The sequence below is a fragment of the Penicillium atrosanguineum genome (assembly GCF_028827265.1).
Source record: "Penicillium atrosanguineum strain IBT 20685 chromosome Unknown utg000002l_segment0_segment0, whole genome shotgun sequence".
Classification (NCBI taxonomy): Eukaryota; Fungi; Ascomycota; class Eurotiomycetes; order Eurotiales; family Aspergillaceae; genus Penicillium; species Penicillium atrosanguineum.
In genome coordinates, this window is record NW_026623134.1 from 3622717 (window position 1) to 3639398 (window position 16682).

A 16682-nucleotide genomic window follows, 5' to 3' on the forward strand; every position below is an offset into this window, starting at 1 on the left:
TGGCATGGGTTGATCTGCTTTCAGGGCTATGTGTGGGTTGGGGTTGCTACAGCCCGTCTTGATATGAGTTTCTTTTCTGAGGTTGAGAAAGTACCTACCCTTTTCTCAAAATCGAAATTCTATTATTAGGACCTAGAGAAGGTGAGTAGTGTCTTCAATGTTGGAATCTCAATTAAATAGCCAATCCCAAAGACATAGCTGAACCGTCGAAGCCGCAACCCTCTACCCGCAACTTGTCTCACAGCCAGACACGGATACAATTCCATTCCTAGGTGCCACGTCGAGGCCCAAGACAGTTACAATAGAGATACAACCTGAAACGTACGGCAAGTGGATCACAGATCAGCGCCCCGGAGATTTTTCCTCTGGCTAGGGTTAAGGATCATTTCGGGAGGGCCTTTTGTTTCTGGTGCCCCGTTGCTATAAGTGGGTTCGGAAATTTTTCTCGATTCCGAGAAACAGTGCAACGGTTTTCAGGGCCAGACCGAGCGGATGGAATGACCTGGGCGGGATATCAGGATGGATAAGGGGATAGGACGCTCTTAAAAGAGTGGGTTTTGATTCATTGAATCTCGATCATCTTCTCCTAGGCTTGACTATCTTGCTGCTGAGTGTCATTTGTATATTGGAGCCGCGCTGCAAGTAATTTCGTCTTGGCTTTCAACATATTCGGCTGATTTCGACACAGATCCGAGACAGCATTGCATTGATGCTCTAGCCGTGAGCCTGATACCCCCACTCGGTTCCAGAATCATTTGAAGATACTGGTATGATAGAGGTTTGCATGGCCATATATTGTCATTCAAATATTCAAATTGGCTTGACTCAATGACATTTCTTCCGAGTTCATCTACGTTCAAGGTCAGTATCATATCAACTCAGCGGGTAAACCCCGGGTCTGTGGAATACAAGCCTCATATAACGGCCAACCCTGCAGGCCTCCCGATCACAGCAGCCCAACCGTTACGCACTGACAGCCTGCATCGGAGACACAAAAAGGGTCCATGTACCAAGGGTAAACCATACGCGACAAGCCGTGTACAACAAGTAGTTGCGGTGAATCCACGGGGATTGCTTTGTGGTAGATCGTCATGGTCGACGTGGTGATTAGCCCTGGATTTCCGGGGCTTTGGCACGAGAAAGAAAAGGCGATTGTCAATTTATTTTCCGCTCAAATTCCTTTAAACTTGAAACGACCCTTGCCTTTTGACGGTGGCAACTGGAACTCTTTTGACTCTGCATCTGCTTGTCATTCTAAGAAACATTTGACCACAGTTCAAAGGCCAACACATCGCCCCCTCGAGCAGGCAAAGAGATGTCTCATTCTTCGTTGTTTATTCATCGTGCCCCCGAAACCAGGAACAACCACTGCTACTTTCCCGAGCATGTTGAGCCGCCGCGATCATATGCGGACTTGATGAACGGTACAGCTATCAAGAGAACAGCTTCTAGCAGCAGTATTTCAAGTCTGAGGATGGGCAATGGGTCTCTGGATCACCTCTACGTTCCTTCAATGGCCACCACAAGTGACAATTGCGGCAGATTCGTGCCTTATGCCAACTGGGCAGATACTCCGTCCTTTGCCTCTGGCAGCGTTGAGTCGCCCTCGGTCTCCTCGTCCTTTGACTTTAACGGCTTGCCAAAGGACGAGCCTTGTTTCGACAGCCTACTTTTCAACGCAGCTGACCATAAAACGCCCTCTACCCAAAGCCGTAACCTGCAATTCGGCGACTCTCACACCTCTGGCCTTGGCCAGGCATCCCAGTGGACTCCCTGGACTAACGAGCCCGAGCTCTCAAGTCAGTCATATTTCCTTGACAATCCAACCGAGGTACAAAACTGGTCAAACCCACGTCCTTTGACAAACCCAAGTCCGGTTCCCTTCTTTGGATTATCCTACCCAGTGCCGACATTCTCAACTATCCCAGGAGGGCAAACCGGCATGCTCATAGCCGAACTCCCAACGTCCAACGACCACACACAACCTCGCCCTCACTCTCACTCTCAGCCCACAGTTCTGCCCCCAGCTCAAATCAGAGAGCTATTTCAAAGCGAACACCCCTCCCCAACGTCCTCTTCAGGCTCCATAAAAACGAGTCTACACTACAGCGACTCCCGCGACGCCCTCCTAATCGAATGGAAACGCCGTGGTCTCTCCTACAAAGACATAAAGCACATTGGGGGATTCAAAGAAGCGGAGTCGACCCTTCGAGGCCGGTTCCGCACGCTTACGAAGGCGAAGGAGCAGCGGGTTCGGAAGCCGAAATGGACTGAGACAGATGTAGGCCCCCATATAACCTCATAATCACGTAGAAATGCCTTTCCAGGCTAGAAAGTCGTGGCTAATAACCTCTTAAAATAGATCCAACTCCTCATCGAAGCGGTCTCCAACTACTCTGAGTCAGGGTTGAGTGTGTCTGGAAGTCCGCCCAAGGTTTCTTGGAAGAAGGTGGCGCAGCATATCTGGGCTCATGGGGGGAGTTATCAGTTTGGTAATGCGACTTGTAAGAAGAAGTGGTGCGAGATTCACAATTTGAAGGCTTGAGACTGAGGGTTTCTTGGATTGATGATGTGCGTGTTGCGTTGGGCTTGCTGTATTACATGGTATGAGGAGATTGTTAGTTCTTGTTGATTTAGCGGATTGCTATTGTATCAAATGCAAATTTGACTCTTTCAAAATTTCCTAGTGTTGTAATGACCGGATGCTGGTTGAGTAACTTCATCAAGAATATATTTCAGAACTGGAGGTACTCTTCTTGTAGTCTCTTATGCAGAATCCAGTTCTCCTTGCTCGCCACTTCAAAATAGATAAGTGGTATCTTGAGCCACTCTCGCGTTCTATGAAGAATATCAAATTCCATTTTAAGGTAATTTCTTCGCTTGTGTAACCTCAATACCTGGATGGATGGCAAACTCCTGGTCGAGACCCGCGCCCACTGCGCGTGCGAAGAGGCTATCTTCCAAGCAGTTACTGCCATCGATCGATCATTGACCGGAAAACCCTCAAAATCAAGATACGAGAAAGCATATTTAACTAGGTAGCGTCGTATCCATGTCAGTTGTCTCATCCATCTATACCCAACTATTGCAAGCCAGGAATTATAGTATTTGGGCCCACGGATCATCAAAGTGTGTCCCAAAGCGCCCTCTTTTGCATTAACTAGATGCAGTGTGGCAGATTTAATTATATTCGTTCTTCAAGAGCATGTCCATGTGCCAATCGGAGGATGATATTGGATCTAGATTGATGATGGTCACTGCGAGCTAGGTCAAAAAAGTTGAGACTGCTCGAGCATAAAAGACCTACCGAGCTCATAAGAGGACGGCTCCATAATACTCTAAATACTTTTCCTTGCTTCATTTGTACCAAGTTACCCCTGTCAAATACAAGCCATGCTACAGGTAATTAACACACCAGGTCCCCCAAGGCCAAAGTTAACACTCTAGACGAGCCAGGCAAGCTATCCCAAATCATTACTTCCAACAGTCAACTAAGATTTCTCTGGGCTGTGTTGCCCACGATAGCTTCTACGCCATAGCGCTAGTCTTCAGTGCACTTTACATCTCATCTATACCTCGCGCCATCACCCGTATCTTAGCATGGACTATCTACAGGTTCCTCCAAGGTGTCGTGGGAACTGGCATCTGGACTCTCACACATGAGTGTGGCCACGGTGCTTTTTAACCAAGTAATATGCTCAATGATCTAATAGGGTGGATTCTCCAGATTTCACTCTTGGTGCCTTATTTCTCATGGAATATTACGCACGCCTGCCACCATTGCCGTACAGGGCACATGGGTAAAGATACTGTTTTTGTTAATTAGACGGTTGCGGTTAAATGCGGGTGACTGGATGTTGGATTTATGGAAAGGAAGAGGAAGGAAAATCGAGGTCAGATCTTTCTATGTCCAAAGTACTTCAACTTTCGACCATGACCCTTCTACTCTCGAATCTTATAGAGAGAAAAGTATCTTCCATATTCCACACCAACTAAATGTACATATGGATATCCACGCTGTCCAAAATCCCATCCCCAAACCCCCCAAAACGCCAACAGAAACAAGGCCCTCGAGCCACAAGGTACACGCCATGCCAAACTACCTCAATGCTATCATACAAAAATAATACAAAATGTATAAGAGAACAAGTCCAGACCGCATCACTTGGATCCAATCCAGACCCGAAGCCAGACTCAAGCAGCACTCCGCCTTTTCAGCAGACGCCTTTGTCTCCGCGAAGCTTGAATCGCCTCTTCCGTGAGCAATTCTGGATCGGGCTCGAATTCAGCCGTCTCAACTTCAGGGATCGGTTGGCCGAATGCGAGGACGTTGTTTGTGCGACCACGGCGGTTGCCGGTACTAGCGGCGACGGCAACGTCACGAGCATGTCGGTCTTCGAAGAATGATGTGAATGGCTTGTCGGGAACGGTGTAGTAGTAAGGAGCAGGGATGGGAGGGGCGGATGGTTGAGGCTTCGGGCGTTTCGTGTTACCCTTTTCATTGGATGGCGTTTCGTCTGCCTCTGGACGTTTAGGCTTGCGGATTTCTAAGAGTGGTTTGCGGTGTTTGGCATCCGATGCAGAGCGAGCTTCTTGGTGGAGCTGACGCGCTGCTAATGCGTCGACGTCGTTGATATCGGGGGTACTCGGTGTTTCGGGGAGGGGGGAACTGTCTGCGTTGTTGTCCTCTGCTGGCCTGGAGCGCTTTCGAGAGCGTCTGTCGGCTTCGTCGTGTGGGAGTGGTTTCTCTTTTGCTAGTTTGCGTCGTCGTTCTTCGTCTCGCCAGGCTTGGAATTTGTTTACCAGTGCCACCATTTCTTGGATGAGAATTTCGCGCTTGGGTTCGTAGAGCTTTTTCTCGCTATCGTGGACTCCTGGGAGACCCATCACGCGCAGCCAGTCGTGACCGCGGAGGTCTTCGAGGAGTTGTTCGATTTGTTGTTCTTTGTGTTGAGCACGGTCTCGCTCGATGTTGCGGAGCTGTTTCTCCTGGCGCTCGAATTTGCGGTGGGCGCGGAAGTAGAGCTCTTCGCTTAGAGGGTCTTCGCCGGTTGACTTTGATGACGAGGGCAGTTCTATAACCTCGCAATTATAGAGCTTTTCTAGAGGGTTCCCAAAAGGTGTGGGGTTCGGTGTAGATGCCACAGGTAACGTTTCAGACAGGTTATTTATGAGTGTGATAGTAGTGGTCGCACCAAGCACTTCTATACGCTTCGTTAGTTCACGAGTTGGCCATGAGGATTGTTGAAACTTACCAGTCTTGGGGGCCTCGAGGCTGATAATCTGCTCATAGTTGTAAAAGTATTGCGCCAGCTCACTTTTACATCGCGATCCAGTATCTGCCGAGCGCAACGAACGCCTGCCATCTGCTGTCGGCGCATGGTCAGGCTGGTCGCTCTCAACAGTATCGCTGTTGAAATTTGGCTGCGTGGTCACATCGGCTGGAATTACGTCTGCTGCATCCTGTTGCTCTACTTTGACTGTATCGGCTACCTCCGCCGCGTGTTCTGTCTGTCGAGTGGTGCGCGTCGCACTAGGTGAATTATTGGGCTTGTTCTCTGCCTCCGCGGCACCAGAGAACGCCCGTAGGCGCGACTTGACGGTATCTCTACTCGCAGCCGGCGAAATGGTGTCCAATGGGTCCGGGGACTCGCGAGCGCCATGTAGTAAATCTGCAGAGGCTTTTCCGGAGGGGTCATCTCGGTCGGGCGCGCGGGGGCCCTTGAAGGCGCCATTGCCGTTCCCATGGGAATTTCCCAAGGCATTCAATTGAGTGTTCGATGCGACCGTATCGATGGAGGAGGCGGAGACTCTGCGAGTGTGACGGTTGGCTGTCTTCGGTCGCGCGGTCTTCAAGGGAGGGTTGGCGAGTCGCGCGTCGGCAGTCAAGGCCTCATTTGGGGTTGTGTCGAGGCAGTCAGGAGAGCTCTTGCGACGGCGCAAGCCAGTCTCCCACAGAGTGCGCTGTTTCTTGGCTGGCGGTGCGAGATGGTCGTCGAAGGGCTCGTCGGGGGTCCGTCGTACAGAGCCGCGGAGGGACGGCCGCGGCAGGAGAGCCATTCCTCGACAATGGAGAGGTGGAGGGAGTTCAGTCTTGAGTCATACTGGGGTTGTCCGGGGATGGGAGGGGGCTCCTGCTGGGCTCTGTCTGGGTGTCGATTCTAGGGAGTTCGGGCAGGACGTCGGGGATCGCGGAGTTCAAAGGGTCAAAGACTCGCTGTGATGCGAAAACTGATTCTTGGCAGCGCCCGATATTTACTTGATGATAATAACTGTACTGAATACAAATAGAGATCTCTAATCTCAAATGAATTCTGCTTTTCTTTATGTATTGTGTGAAGCTATTGAGAACTCTGGATAAGGTGAAAGCAACCAGGTCTTCACGGCCAAGGCCCCGTCTCTCCCCACCTCGACAACCTGAACACATGAATATTGCATCTGCAGGTATCTTTTCAAGGCAGGAATTGGCAATCATTCCACATGAAACATAACCCAGAACCCAGAACCCAGAACACTCGCCACGAACTCCTATGCCCCCACGCCGAACCACAGTGGTGGGGGGAGTGTTACTGGAGGATCAGACCGGAGTCCTCTATACCCCATGAGAAGGAGTATCCTCGGCGAGATATACGTTTCAACGAATTCCACGGCAATCACGCCGAGTCTGTGTCACATCAAGAGCACTTCAACCCCGCATAGGGCGAAGCGTGGGGGGTTCAGAAGAATGACTGGGGATGCGCCGGACCTCCACTTCACGCGGGGCAGTGTGGTACACGATGACATTGAACGCGTTGTGAACGGCTAATCAGATCACAGTGGGGGGCGTGGGGGGTGAAGATCAGGATTCTTATTTAGCTGCTCAATGCCCAGAATGCGCGGTTCCATTCTTCTCTTCTCGGCTGCTTTGGTAAGTTGAACTGCTCTCCGTCTCGATTCACGCGCTGACCGTATAGATACCCATTTCATCATGTCGACCAACGGAAGCGCCAAGCGCAACACCCTCACTCCGGGCTTCTATGTGCCTACAGTGGCATTCTTCAAGCCCGATGAAGAGGTGGATCTTGCTGCCACTGAGAAGCATGCTGCCTACCTGGCCCACAGTGGCGTCACCGGCTTGGTCGCCCAGGGAAGCAATGGCGAGGCCGTTCACCTCGATCGCGAGGAGCGCAATGCTATTACCGCCGCCACACGCCGCGCAGTAGATGCCGCGGGGTATCCAACCATGCCCGTGATTGCTGGCACTGGTGCTGCATCGACTCGTGAGACCATTCAACTGTCCAAGGACGCCGGTGCCAACGGTGCCGACGCCGTCTTGGTCCTTCCTCCCAGCTACTATAAGGGCTTGGTGAACACCGAGGCTCTGCATGCACACTTCATTGCCGTGGCTGACGCTTCACCTGTTCCTGTTCTCATCTATAACTTCCCCGGTGCATCATCAGGACTTGACTTGTCTTCCGACGACATCCTGACACTATCCAAGCACCCCAACATTCTGGGCTGCAAGCTCACCTGCGGCAACACCGGAAAGCTAGCTCGCGTTGCTGCCGGGTCCAAGGCCGAGTTCTTGACCTTTGGTGGCTCGGCCGACTTCACTCTACAGACCATGATTGCTGGAGGTGACGGTATTATCGGTGGCACTGCCAATCTGATTCCCCGGTCCTGTGTTCGGCTCCTGGACCTCTACCGTAATGGCAAGGTGGAAGAAGCACAGAAGTTGCAATCGGTGGTTGCTCGCGCCGATTGGGTTGCGATTAACCGTGGCTTCATTGCGGTCAAGAGCGGATTGCAATCATACCGCGGATACGGTGGTCTTCCTCGACGTCCGTGTGTGGCTCCCTCTAATGCGACCACGGCGACCATCCAAGAAGAGTTCCGTGAGGGTATGGAGATGGAGCGTGCGCTGGAGAAGTCCGCATAACTTAGCTGTGGACGTTGAAATGAAATCACGATGCATTAACTTATAACCCCGCAATCGATAGTCGTAGATATTCTATCGTGCATTACCGAAACCTGCACGGACGATTGGAATGTGACTGTGTCATTTCCCGTCGCGTGCCATCAACTTTATTTCCGAGATCACCTATCTACGCTGATTCGAGGCGAGAGTTGAAGGTCCAAGGCTTGCAACGTGGGAGGGTCCTGTTTATTGTTCCTAGGGGTAAATACCCCGATGTAGTATGTGGAGGTCGCACTTGCGCCCGCAGCAATCAAGCCTAGTCGCGTGGAGACTTAAGATTAAGAGAGGAGATTAGAGATTAGGGGAGTACCATAGGAGATTGGCAGATTGGACGATCACTAGGCAAGATCGATGTAACCTTTGCGGATGGAACTGAAACATCAAGGGGTTTGTTTAGTGGACTATGCTCCTCAGGCCTCAATTTCGGATGTACATTCTAGAGCCAAGCGATCAGCATGCGATCGGCATGTTCCTACATAAACAAATCACTTCGCCTCTTGCTCTGCCAATTGGCACTCCTTCTCTTCACTCATCTTATAACGATGAAGTTCTCCACCGTTCTAGGCGCTTTGGCGGCCTTGACCACGGTTTCCGCCGTGAAGGTGAATCCACTTCCCGCTCCCCGCAACATCACTTGGGGAAATTCAGGAGCCATCCCCGTCAAACAGCTTAAGCTACGCACCGACTCCCAAGGTGGACAGCACGCTACCCTCAACCTCGCTTGGGAGCGCGCCTGGGATTCTATCATCACTCTTCAATGGGTTCCCGCTGCCATTGAAGCTCCCATTCCTCACTTCCAGCCTTTCCCGACCGGTTCAGCCACCAAGCGCGCCGCAGCCAAAGCCATTCACAACGTCCAAGTCACCGTGGTTGACCCCAACGCCGATCTACAGCATGGAGTCGACGAGTCATACACACTGGAGGTCACAGACTCGGACGGCTATGTCGAGATTCATGCTCAGACGATCTGGGGCGCGATGCACGCGTTTACCACTCTGCAACAGCTGATCATCTCCGACGGCCAGGGCGGTTTGATAATTGAGCAGCCGGTCACGATCCAGGACGCACCTCTGTACCCATATCGTGGTATCATGGTGGACACGGGCCGAAACTTCATCTCGGTCAGGAAGATCCTCGAGCAGATCGATGGCCTGGCTCTGTCTAAGATGAATGTCCTGCATTGGCATTTGGACGATGCGCAGTCGTGGCCTATGCAGATGCGCACCTATCCCGAGATGACCAAGGATGCCTACTCGGCTCGCGAGCAATACTCTCGCTCAGACATGCTCCGTGTCATTGCCTACGCACGGTCCCGTGGGGTTCGTGTCATTCCTGAGGTTGACATGCCCGGGCACTCGGTTTCTGGCTGGCAACAGGTTGATCCCGAGATTGTCGCTTGCGCAAACTCTTGGTGGTCCAATGATAACTGGCCCTTGCACACTGCCGTCGAGCCTAACCCGGGCCAGCTGGATATCATCTACCCCAAGACCTACGAGGTCGTCAAGAACGTGTACTCTGAGCTCTCCGACATCTTCCAGGACAACTGGTTCCACGTCGGTGCCGATGAGATCCAGCCCGGTTGCTATAACTTCAGCTCGCACGTCCAGGACTGGTTTGCCGAGGACCCCTCGCGCACCTACAACGATCTCGCCCAGTACTGGGTCGACCACGCCGTTCCCATCTTCCGCAGCTCCGGCTCCAACCGCCGCATCATGATGTGGGAGGACATTGCTCTGTCCGCCGAAGCCGCCAACGATGTCCCCAAGGACATCGTCCTGCAATCCTGGAACAACGGCCTCGGAAATATCGCCAACCTCACAGCCCGCGGCTACGACGTCGTCGTCTCCTCTTCAGACTTCATGTACCTTGACTGCGGCAAAGGAGGCTTCGTAACCAACGACCCCCGATACGACGTGATGTCCAACCCTTCGGGCGACGTCACATTCAATTATCAGGGCGCCGGCGGCTCCTGGTGCGCCCCCTATAAAACCTGGCAACGTATCTACGACTACGACTTCACCACCAACCTTACAGACACCCAAAAGAAGCACATTCTCGGCGCCGAATCACCCCTTTGGTCCGAGCAAGTCGACGACGTGAGCATCTCCAACGAAATGTGGCCCCGTGCCGCTGCTCTCGCCGAGCTGGTATGGTCCGGTAATCGTGACAAGAACGGCCAGAAGCGTACGACCGAGTTAACCCAGCGTTTGCTCAACTTCCGCGAGTATCTCGTTGCGAACAATGTTATGGCTGGTATGCTTGTGTCGAAGTACTGTCTGCAACATCCCCATGCGTGCGACTTCTACTACAACCAGACAGTCATTACCTAGGTCTATGTTGAAATAGCATCGGGAAGTACATGCTTTCAACATGGTCATAATGCATCATAGCTCTGCTATTAGCTTGTGTCCCTCTTTTCTCGTTTCTTTTTTCTGTATATACTTGAAGCCTTCGGCGGGGATACCCAACCTTGGAATACAATTCTGTAACTCGGGACTGTCTTTCTTTTACCATTTTAGGTAGTAATTACTAAATTCATCCCCAGAATGGTTCTGTCAAATCAATTCAACATTTGTAATCAATCATCTACCACCAGATGTAGATTGATTCCAGGTACCACCGCACATCACGCGAACGAGCACGGCCCTGCCGTTTCAGAATCCGTCCAGCCCGTTCAGGTAATGCTGTGCAACATAGCTGGAAAGCGTGTCTTTTTCTCGTTTTCCTCGGTAAAGATACAGCCACAGTCGCTCCTGCAGGTGAGATGGGAGACTTGCGTTGATCTTAATGGAAACATCGGGTAGGTGTGAGATTTGTCAAGCATTTGTAGTCGGTCAGACGAGAAACTTTTTAGAATGAGAGGTGAAACGATAGAACTCAGATGTCGTGATGGGATTGTAATCTGGTCGTGACATACGTGGAGTCAGGAGTTGAAGTTTGAGGACTTAAGATGTTAGCATTTACCAACCACCTGCTGTTTGGGCCAATGGGCTTTTTTCTTGATATAGTTTTGGCTTTTCTCATACTCTAGATCTTGAATAGATTGTTTCTAGATCCGCAGGCCATATCTTACCTACTCTTTCCCCCTTCCAGGCACCCGGGTTGTTTTAAAATATCAATAGTTACACCCTCGCTTAACATCTACACATTCTCCAAACTTAATTATTCGAGTCCCACAGATGCAGGGAACCCCCTCGGCGATGATCGTATACTACTCGAACCATCTCAGGATCTAAGGGGCGTTGTGAACGCACACGTTCTGCGTAACCTGCTCGTCGCGGGTTTAGCGGGGTTTGCAGCCATGCGTTGATGTCCGCTGGCGTTGGTTTGGTTTGGAAATTTGGAAGGTGGAGGTGAGATTGTATAACCAGGGCGTTTCATGCTGATGACAGATTGAATAGGCTCCGTCGTCTAGGCGCGGTGTGCTTCTTTTTTATGGTGGAGGATTGGAGGACTGGAGATCTAGGGTGAGGGATTTAGTGATTGGTAGACTTTTCTGTAATTCGATATTTGAGCATTTGGAGATTATTTTTCTCATACGTTGGTTGTGGTTCTGGCTGTATGATCTGGGTTGCACGCGTTGCTGGGATTGTGGTTGAAATGGTATCTGATCCGGGCCATGACTAGATGCCACAATGGGCACATGTGGTCTTTTTGGAGACATTCAAGAGGTAGGATTGGAGGTTACTTGTAATGAGACACGATGATGCGATATCTACAAGTCTTGAATGGGTTCATTCTCCGTTATGTGGATTTCGGCTTCCGAGGTCTAGCAATATATTCTGAGAATACGGGCAAAGATTACTTGACAGAATAGCACAACACGGTCGGAAATTGAAGAAAGACCCCGGCACAGTTATCTATCCAAATGCATTACTCTGAGCATTTCCTTCATCTATTTCCCTGGATTACTATTAGGTACGTTTGCGAATACTCGGACGCTGAAAGTATTTCACTTGCATTACCGGCCCCGGAAGCCAGCAATGCAAATGCAGCCACCGGAGATTATACTTCGATCGCAACCATTCTAATTGGGAAGAATCCGTTTGATGCCATCATAAGCCTCAAACCCAGGATGCTGTTAATGCAGGTGAACATCCGAGGTCTACATACGTCATCACGACGGTTTAGGTCTACACTTCCCAATGAAGTCAACAACGACTGCATCAGGATCTCGAGTCCACTCTGTATCGTACCAAGATCCACCCTCATGATGCAGAAAGCCGAAAAGAAAGCCAAACATCACGGGCTGTCCATCCGACATCCTGCCTGATGAAATGCAGCAAGGAAACGATCAGACCTTGCAGGTGTACCAAGCCCGGCTGTAGCACGAACACGATCACCGGAGCTATAGAACCTAAAGCAGATGCACGAACTCCCTGATTTCAATACGAATCGATATCCGAATCCAGTTAAGATGCACGATCCGCCCACTCACCATCCGTCCCACCGTAGCCACTTACTCAACAACCCGATTTTGAAACTTCAAAATCCGGTGAAGCCAAAGCTCCGGGAATCTGAACATCCACCCGAGTCCCATGTCCATCGCACCGGCACGTCCGGAATCAGCCTACCGAGAAAATCCGTGTCACTTACAAGACGTCATCGATCATCGGTAGAATATCAGGTGGGGAGTGGAGACAGCACAAAAGGAGATAATGGATGAGCGATCGGGGAGGAGAATCTCGGGAACGGCAACATCGAACGGCTATAGGCCGATCTGTGCGTGCCGCGGTGGAGAGCGGGTCAAGCTCTTTTTTTTTTTCCTTCTCTCTCTGTACTTAGACTGTACTGTAACTACGTGGAGTCGGGTTCCCCAGTCGACCCAGTGTAGACAGTACTCCTTAAGTGGAGTTGCACCTCCACAAGGAACGAGATGGACAGAAAGTTTCGGATCGGGTGTGGATCAGGAACCTGTGAACTTATTTTCGTCCCACTTTTTGCGATTTATCCGATACAGTACACCTGTGGCTGTCTCCAATTTTTATGCCTGAGGGCCGTGGCTGTCTAGGCAGGTGGCGAAGGGAAAGTGACAGATCAGACATGACAGGTCAAGTCGAGTCACAACACGTCGATTCGACAATCTCGCGCTTATGCAATCTGGCTCCCGAGATCCCGCTGTAGATCATCGTGATAACATTGGAATCGATTCCAGATGTGACAGCTGTACTGTCGAGTCACTAGTTCGTCTGCACGTAGATCCTCCAAGGCCACTTTCATATAGTGTTTTGTACTCTGTACTTTACCCGGGTGTCAAATACGATTTGTCGAGGACTTGCCTCCACGCATGCGTGATCATGGCACGCGCTGTCACCCTATCCCCCCTCACCCATTATTCCGATCACCCAACACCCATCACCCGCTTTATGCAATGCAGGTTGCTCTGTGCCTGTACCTTGACCCAGGCTCCTTCTGTTTCGGGAAGTGTATCTCGGAGATCTTCGCTCATGGTAGACATAGCTTAACTCGCGGACCTGGGCTTTCCTCTATTGACAGATGGTTCCGCGCATCGGTGTAACGCCTGGCCCCATCTGATCTGAAATCAGGTCCACGATAAGTCCTCGTCGGGTGGCGTTGCACCACCCGGAAAGGGCTCGTATAAGGGACAAATCACACATCATCTCGACGTCTGCCTTGGATCTTCAGAAGAGAATATCCAAGTCCCATGTCCCATGTCCCATGTACCCCAGGTAGGTAGGTACTTTTGCCTGTCCTGCGTAGATTCACTGTGCATGTGTTAAAGTTCGTGCAAGCGAAGATACCAGCCACAGCCGTGTTTGCTATTTGTCGGCTCTTGTAGCATTGTCCGTCGTCCATTGTCCATTGTCCCCCGGCTAAAAACGAACACCGTCTGCGACTAAATAGCGAATCAGCGAACTAGGGAGATCAGTGCCGCTGTCACCGTACCGATACGAACAAACTCAAAATCCAGATTTTGGCTTTAGTCTTGGCTTTAGCTTTCCCAGAAAAACATCTAGGATTCCCTATCTCCATAGACACCGATCTTAGTCCCCGAGTCATGACTCGCCATACAAGAATACCCCAACTGAATCGACGATCAAGAAGACAAGTCGGCACCTCCTCCCCCTAAAGCTAATCTTGCATCAATAGTGCCACCTGTGGCAAATCACCCTGGTCACAATTGGTTGTGTTTCCCCCCTCGTGTATGGGAAATAGGGTTTGCCCTGGCCTGGGCGGCGCTCAGGCACCTGTTCTTGCTGTCTGGACCAACAGGAGCCCGAAGCGAACGGTACGAACGTGAACGTGAACGTGAACGTGAACCCGGGCCCTGTTCGTAAGCCCTCAATGCTACACACTGTATCCGCACTACCCGATTTCCCAGTTTTTGGCTCCCCGCCTGGGTTCGATCAATCTAAATCGCAATGTAAATCTGAATCGCTCTGGTCCCCAGTCTCCACATCAAGTTTTTTGCCCATATCCACATAGTGAAGGATCGGACCGCGATCCACGGCTTCCCCTTCCGTCAAACCCAGTCAGGTCTAATGTCTCCGGCTCGTTTAGGTTGAACAGGGTAGTTCCCTGTTGCCGACGTGTACCGCTATTATGCAGGGGGTAATGGGGGGACACCTGGCCGAATAGGCGATCAATGCACCGCCCAGGAAGACAAGCAGGAAAACATGAGTCCAGAATCAGGGGATCGTGTTGAGATCAAAGGCGAGAACCGATCGACGGATCGAATGTGTCTGTATGATGACGTGCCCGGGTGAGTTCAGCAACCCCTAATCCAGCACCCTAACCCAGGCTAGCAGAGCAGTACTTGGCAGATAGGAGCATGGATTAAGAGTCCGATCCCGCTAGACAATTCTGGAGAATAATATGAATCAAGTGCCATGGTATAGCGTAGTATAATCCGTTTAGACTTAGACGGAGTTACCCTAACGCACAGTAAGAGTGCTAAAAACCTCTTGGAGGAAGAACTCGCCTGTCATATCCCCCCTAACTCCGAATCCTGTCCCGTGCACGCCAACACCCCTTCCCGCTTGGTCCAGGTGAGCCACAGGACCCGCAAGCCCGGTTCACCCGAGGAGGATCCGTGCATGGACGCTACCGCGCCAGCGCCATCGAGAGCCAAATCCTTAGTTTCTTTAGGTTCTTTAGCAGATACATATTAGCAGGCCTTAGGGGGTTCCGGCGCTAGAGACACCAAAGAGGCTAAAGTGCTCATTTGGCTTGTGAAGGGTGTTTTTGTGCTTTAGTGCGGGCGCCTGCGTGAGGCATGGGGGTTTTGTGGAATTCGCCTATCATTGACCGAATAAGTTTAGGGCCGTGGGAGTGATGTTTAGGTGTATCGCTTAGGAGAGGGCGGTGGGGTTCCGTAAATAGTAGTCTCTTCTTGGAATGATCAAAATATATTGTGAATTCGAACTTGAAATTCAGGGGTCGGCCAGACTGAAGACAGTCGAATGCCTTAAGGTCGGAAGTGTTGACAAAACGGAGTAAGCAGTTTACTTCTCATCCTATCGGGCTCCATCTTATGGTCTAGAACAAATTGCCAACATTTCCGATCTCCCGACGACTTCGATTATCAGGAGAGCCCCCACAGGAAAAGTCTGGAGCAACTGATCGTCGGGCGTCAGCATAGTGCCGGGGTATCTCCGATAGGGCCCAACGCAGACACGGGGATGGGCACGAATCCAGACACTCCACATAATCTGACAGCTTCCATATCATCCCTGTTGGAGGCCCATTGTCCATGCTTTCTCTGGGACGTCAATGGTATTTTAAAATTCACAATGGGGCACTGCCACTAGTTCTGGGAGATAGGCTGTCAGTCAGGGCTGGTCCGCTTGATAAATTGCGGCGCGCGGTAGAGCGACACAAGGATCGCTTCTTGAAACGCGCCCATATTTGCGGATACTGGGCGCTCGTTTAGGAAAGGTTACTTTTTACTGTGAGTGGTAATCTGAGAGGTGACATGCGACTCTAGGTTTAAAGCGGTAGCGGTAGGGGTGTTATCGCTTCGTATTGTTGATTCGTGTTGTGGTGTTGGGTATTCTACCTTGGATGTACTCTGCGGGAATTGGGTGTACGGGCGGTTGGAGTACGCAACTAACCTGGGTGAGTAACAGACCTGCTGTTTAGAGACTAGGGATTATCTGTTGACATCTGTGTGTCATGGCGTTAGACTCGGGAAGACCGGCCACGTTTTCTGTCAGACCGACATACCACCATGGGAGCAGAAGCAGGGATGGGGGCGATAATTTGGAATACGATGAGCAAAGGGAAAGAAGGCTAGGGGGTGTCGAGTCGAGGCGCATCCTTGCTCGAGATGCGCATGGGGGCCATGGGATCCCTGTCAACGATGGAATTATGAAATTATGGAACCATGGGGGGTTTTTTTTTTCTGTATGAAGGAGTGTGAGACATGGGGTTGAAACAGATGCGAACCAGTTTCAAAGGAAAATGCAAATGCGAATGTCAGATCTGTGATTTTGCCACTCCCGGGTGAGAACTGTGCTACAATAGAAGAATGCTGCAGATTATGAGACTCAGCATGAAGGTGATCGCTTGTCTGGGATCCCCGGACTCCCAGTCCTAGGCTTAGGCCAAGGGACCGTCGATCGATGCTTGGCGTGTCTCAAAATAGAAGCACATTTCGCCGCGGCCATGTGGGTGACAGGGGCCGTCAACTAGGAAGGAGGGGGTTCGATAGGGCTACAAGCGACAGCTGGGTGAGTGGGTGTTGATGTTGGGATCGGCGTGG

General features: G+C 51.1%; 4 protein-coding genes across 4 annotated transcripts; 3 read left to right on the forward strand and 1 right to left on the reverse strand.

Annotated features, from left to right (window-relative positions):
• Window positions 1–1315: 1315 nt before the first annotated feature.
• Window positions 1316–2545, forward strand: N7443_003137 (uncharacterized protein; the record flags this gene model as incomplete). The annotated part of the gene is made up of 2 exons (XM_056883193.1): window positions 1316–2281; window positions 2363–2545. 2 exons carry the CDS (start codon window positions 1316–1318, stop codon window positions 2543–2545), a joined length of 1149 nt encoding a protein of 382 aa, XP_056745034.1.
• Window positions 2546–4194: 1649 nt separating this feature from the next.
• On the reverse strand, window positions 4195–6060 carry N7443_003138 (acetyltransferase SAS4-like domain-containing protein; the record flags this gene model as incomplete). Its single annotated transcript, XM_056883194.1, has 2 exons — window positions 4195–5204; window positions 5256–6060. The coding sequence occupies 2 exons, from the start codon at window positions 6058–6060 to the stop codon at window positions 4195–4197; spliced, it is 1815 nt and encodes a 604-aa protein (XP_056745035.1).
• A 907-nt stretch (window positions 6061–6967) lies between these two features.
• On the forward strand, window positions 6968–7918 carry N7443_003139 (dihydrodipicolinate synthase family protein; the record flags this gene model as incomplete). Its single annotated transcript, XM_056883195.1, has 1 exon — window positions 6968–7918. The coding sequence occupies one exon, from the start codon at window positions 6968–6970 to the stop codon at window positions 7916–7918; it is 951 nt and encodes a 316-aa protein (XP_056745036.1).
• A 581-nt stretch (window positions 7919–8499) lies between these two features.
• Window positions 8500–10287, forward strand: N7443_003140 (beta-N-acetylhexosaminidase; the record flags this gene model as incomplete). The annotated part of the gene is made up of 1 exon (XM_056883196.1): window positions 8500–10287. One exon carries the CDS (start codon window positions 8500–8502, stop codon window positions 10285–10287), a length of 1788 nt encoding a protein of 595 aa, XP_056745037.1.
• Window positions 10288–16682: the final 6395 nt, after the last annotated feature.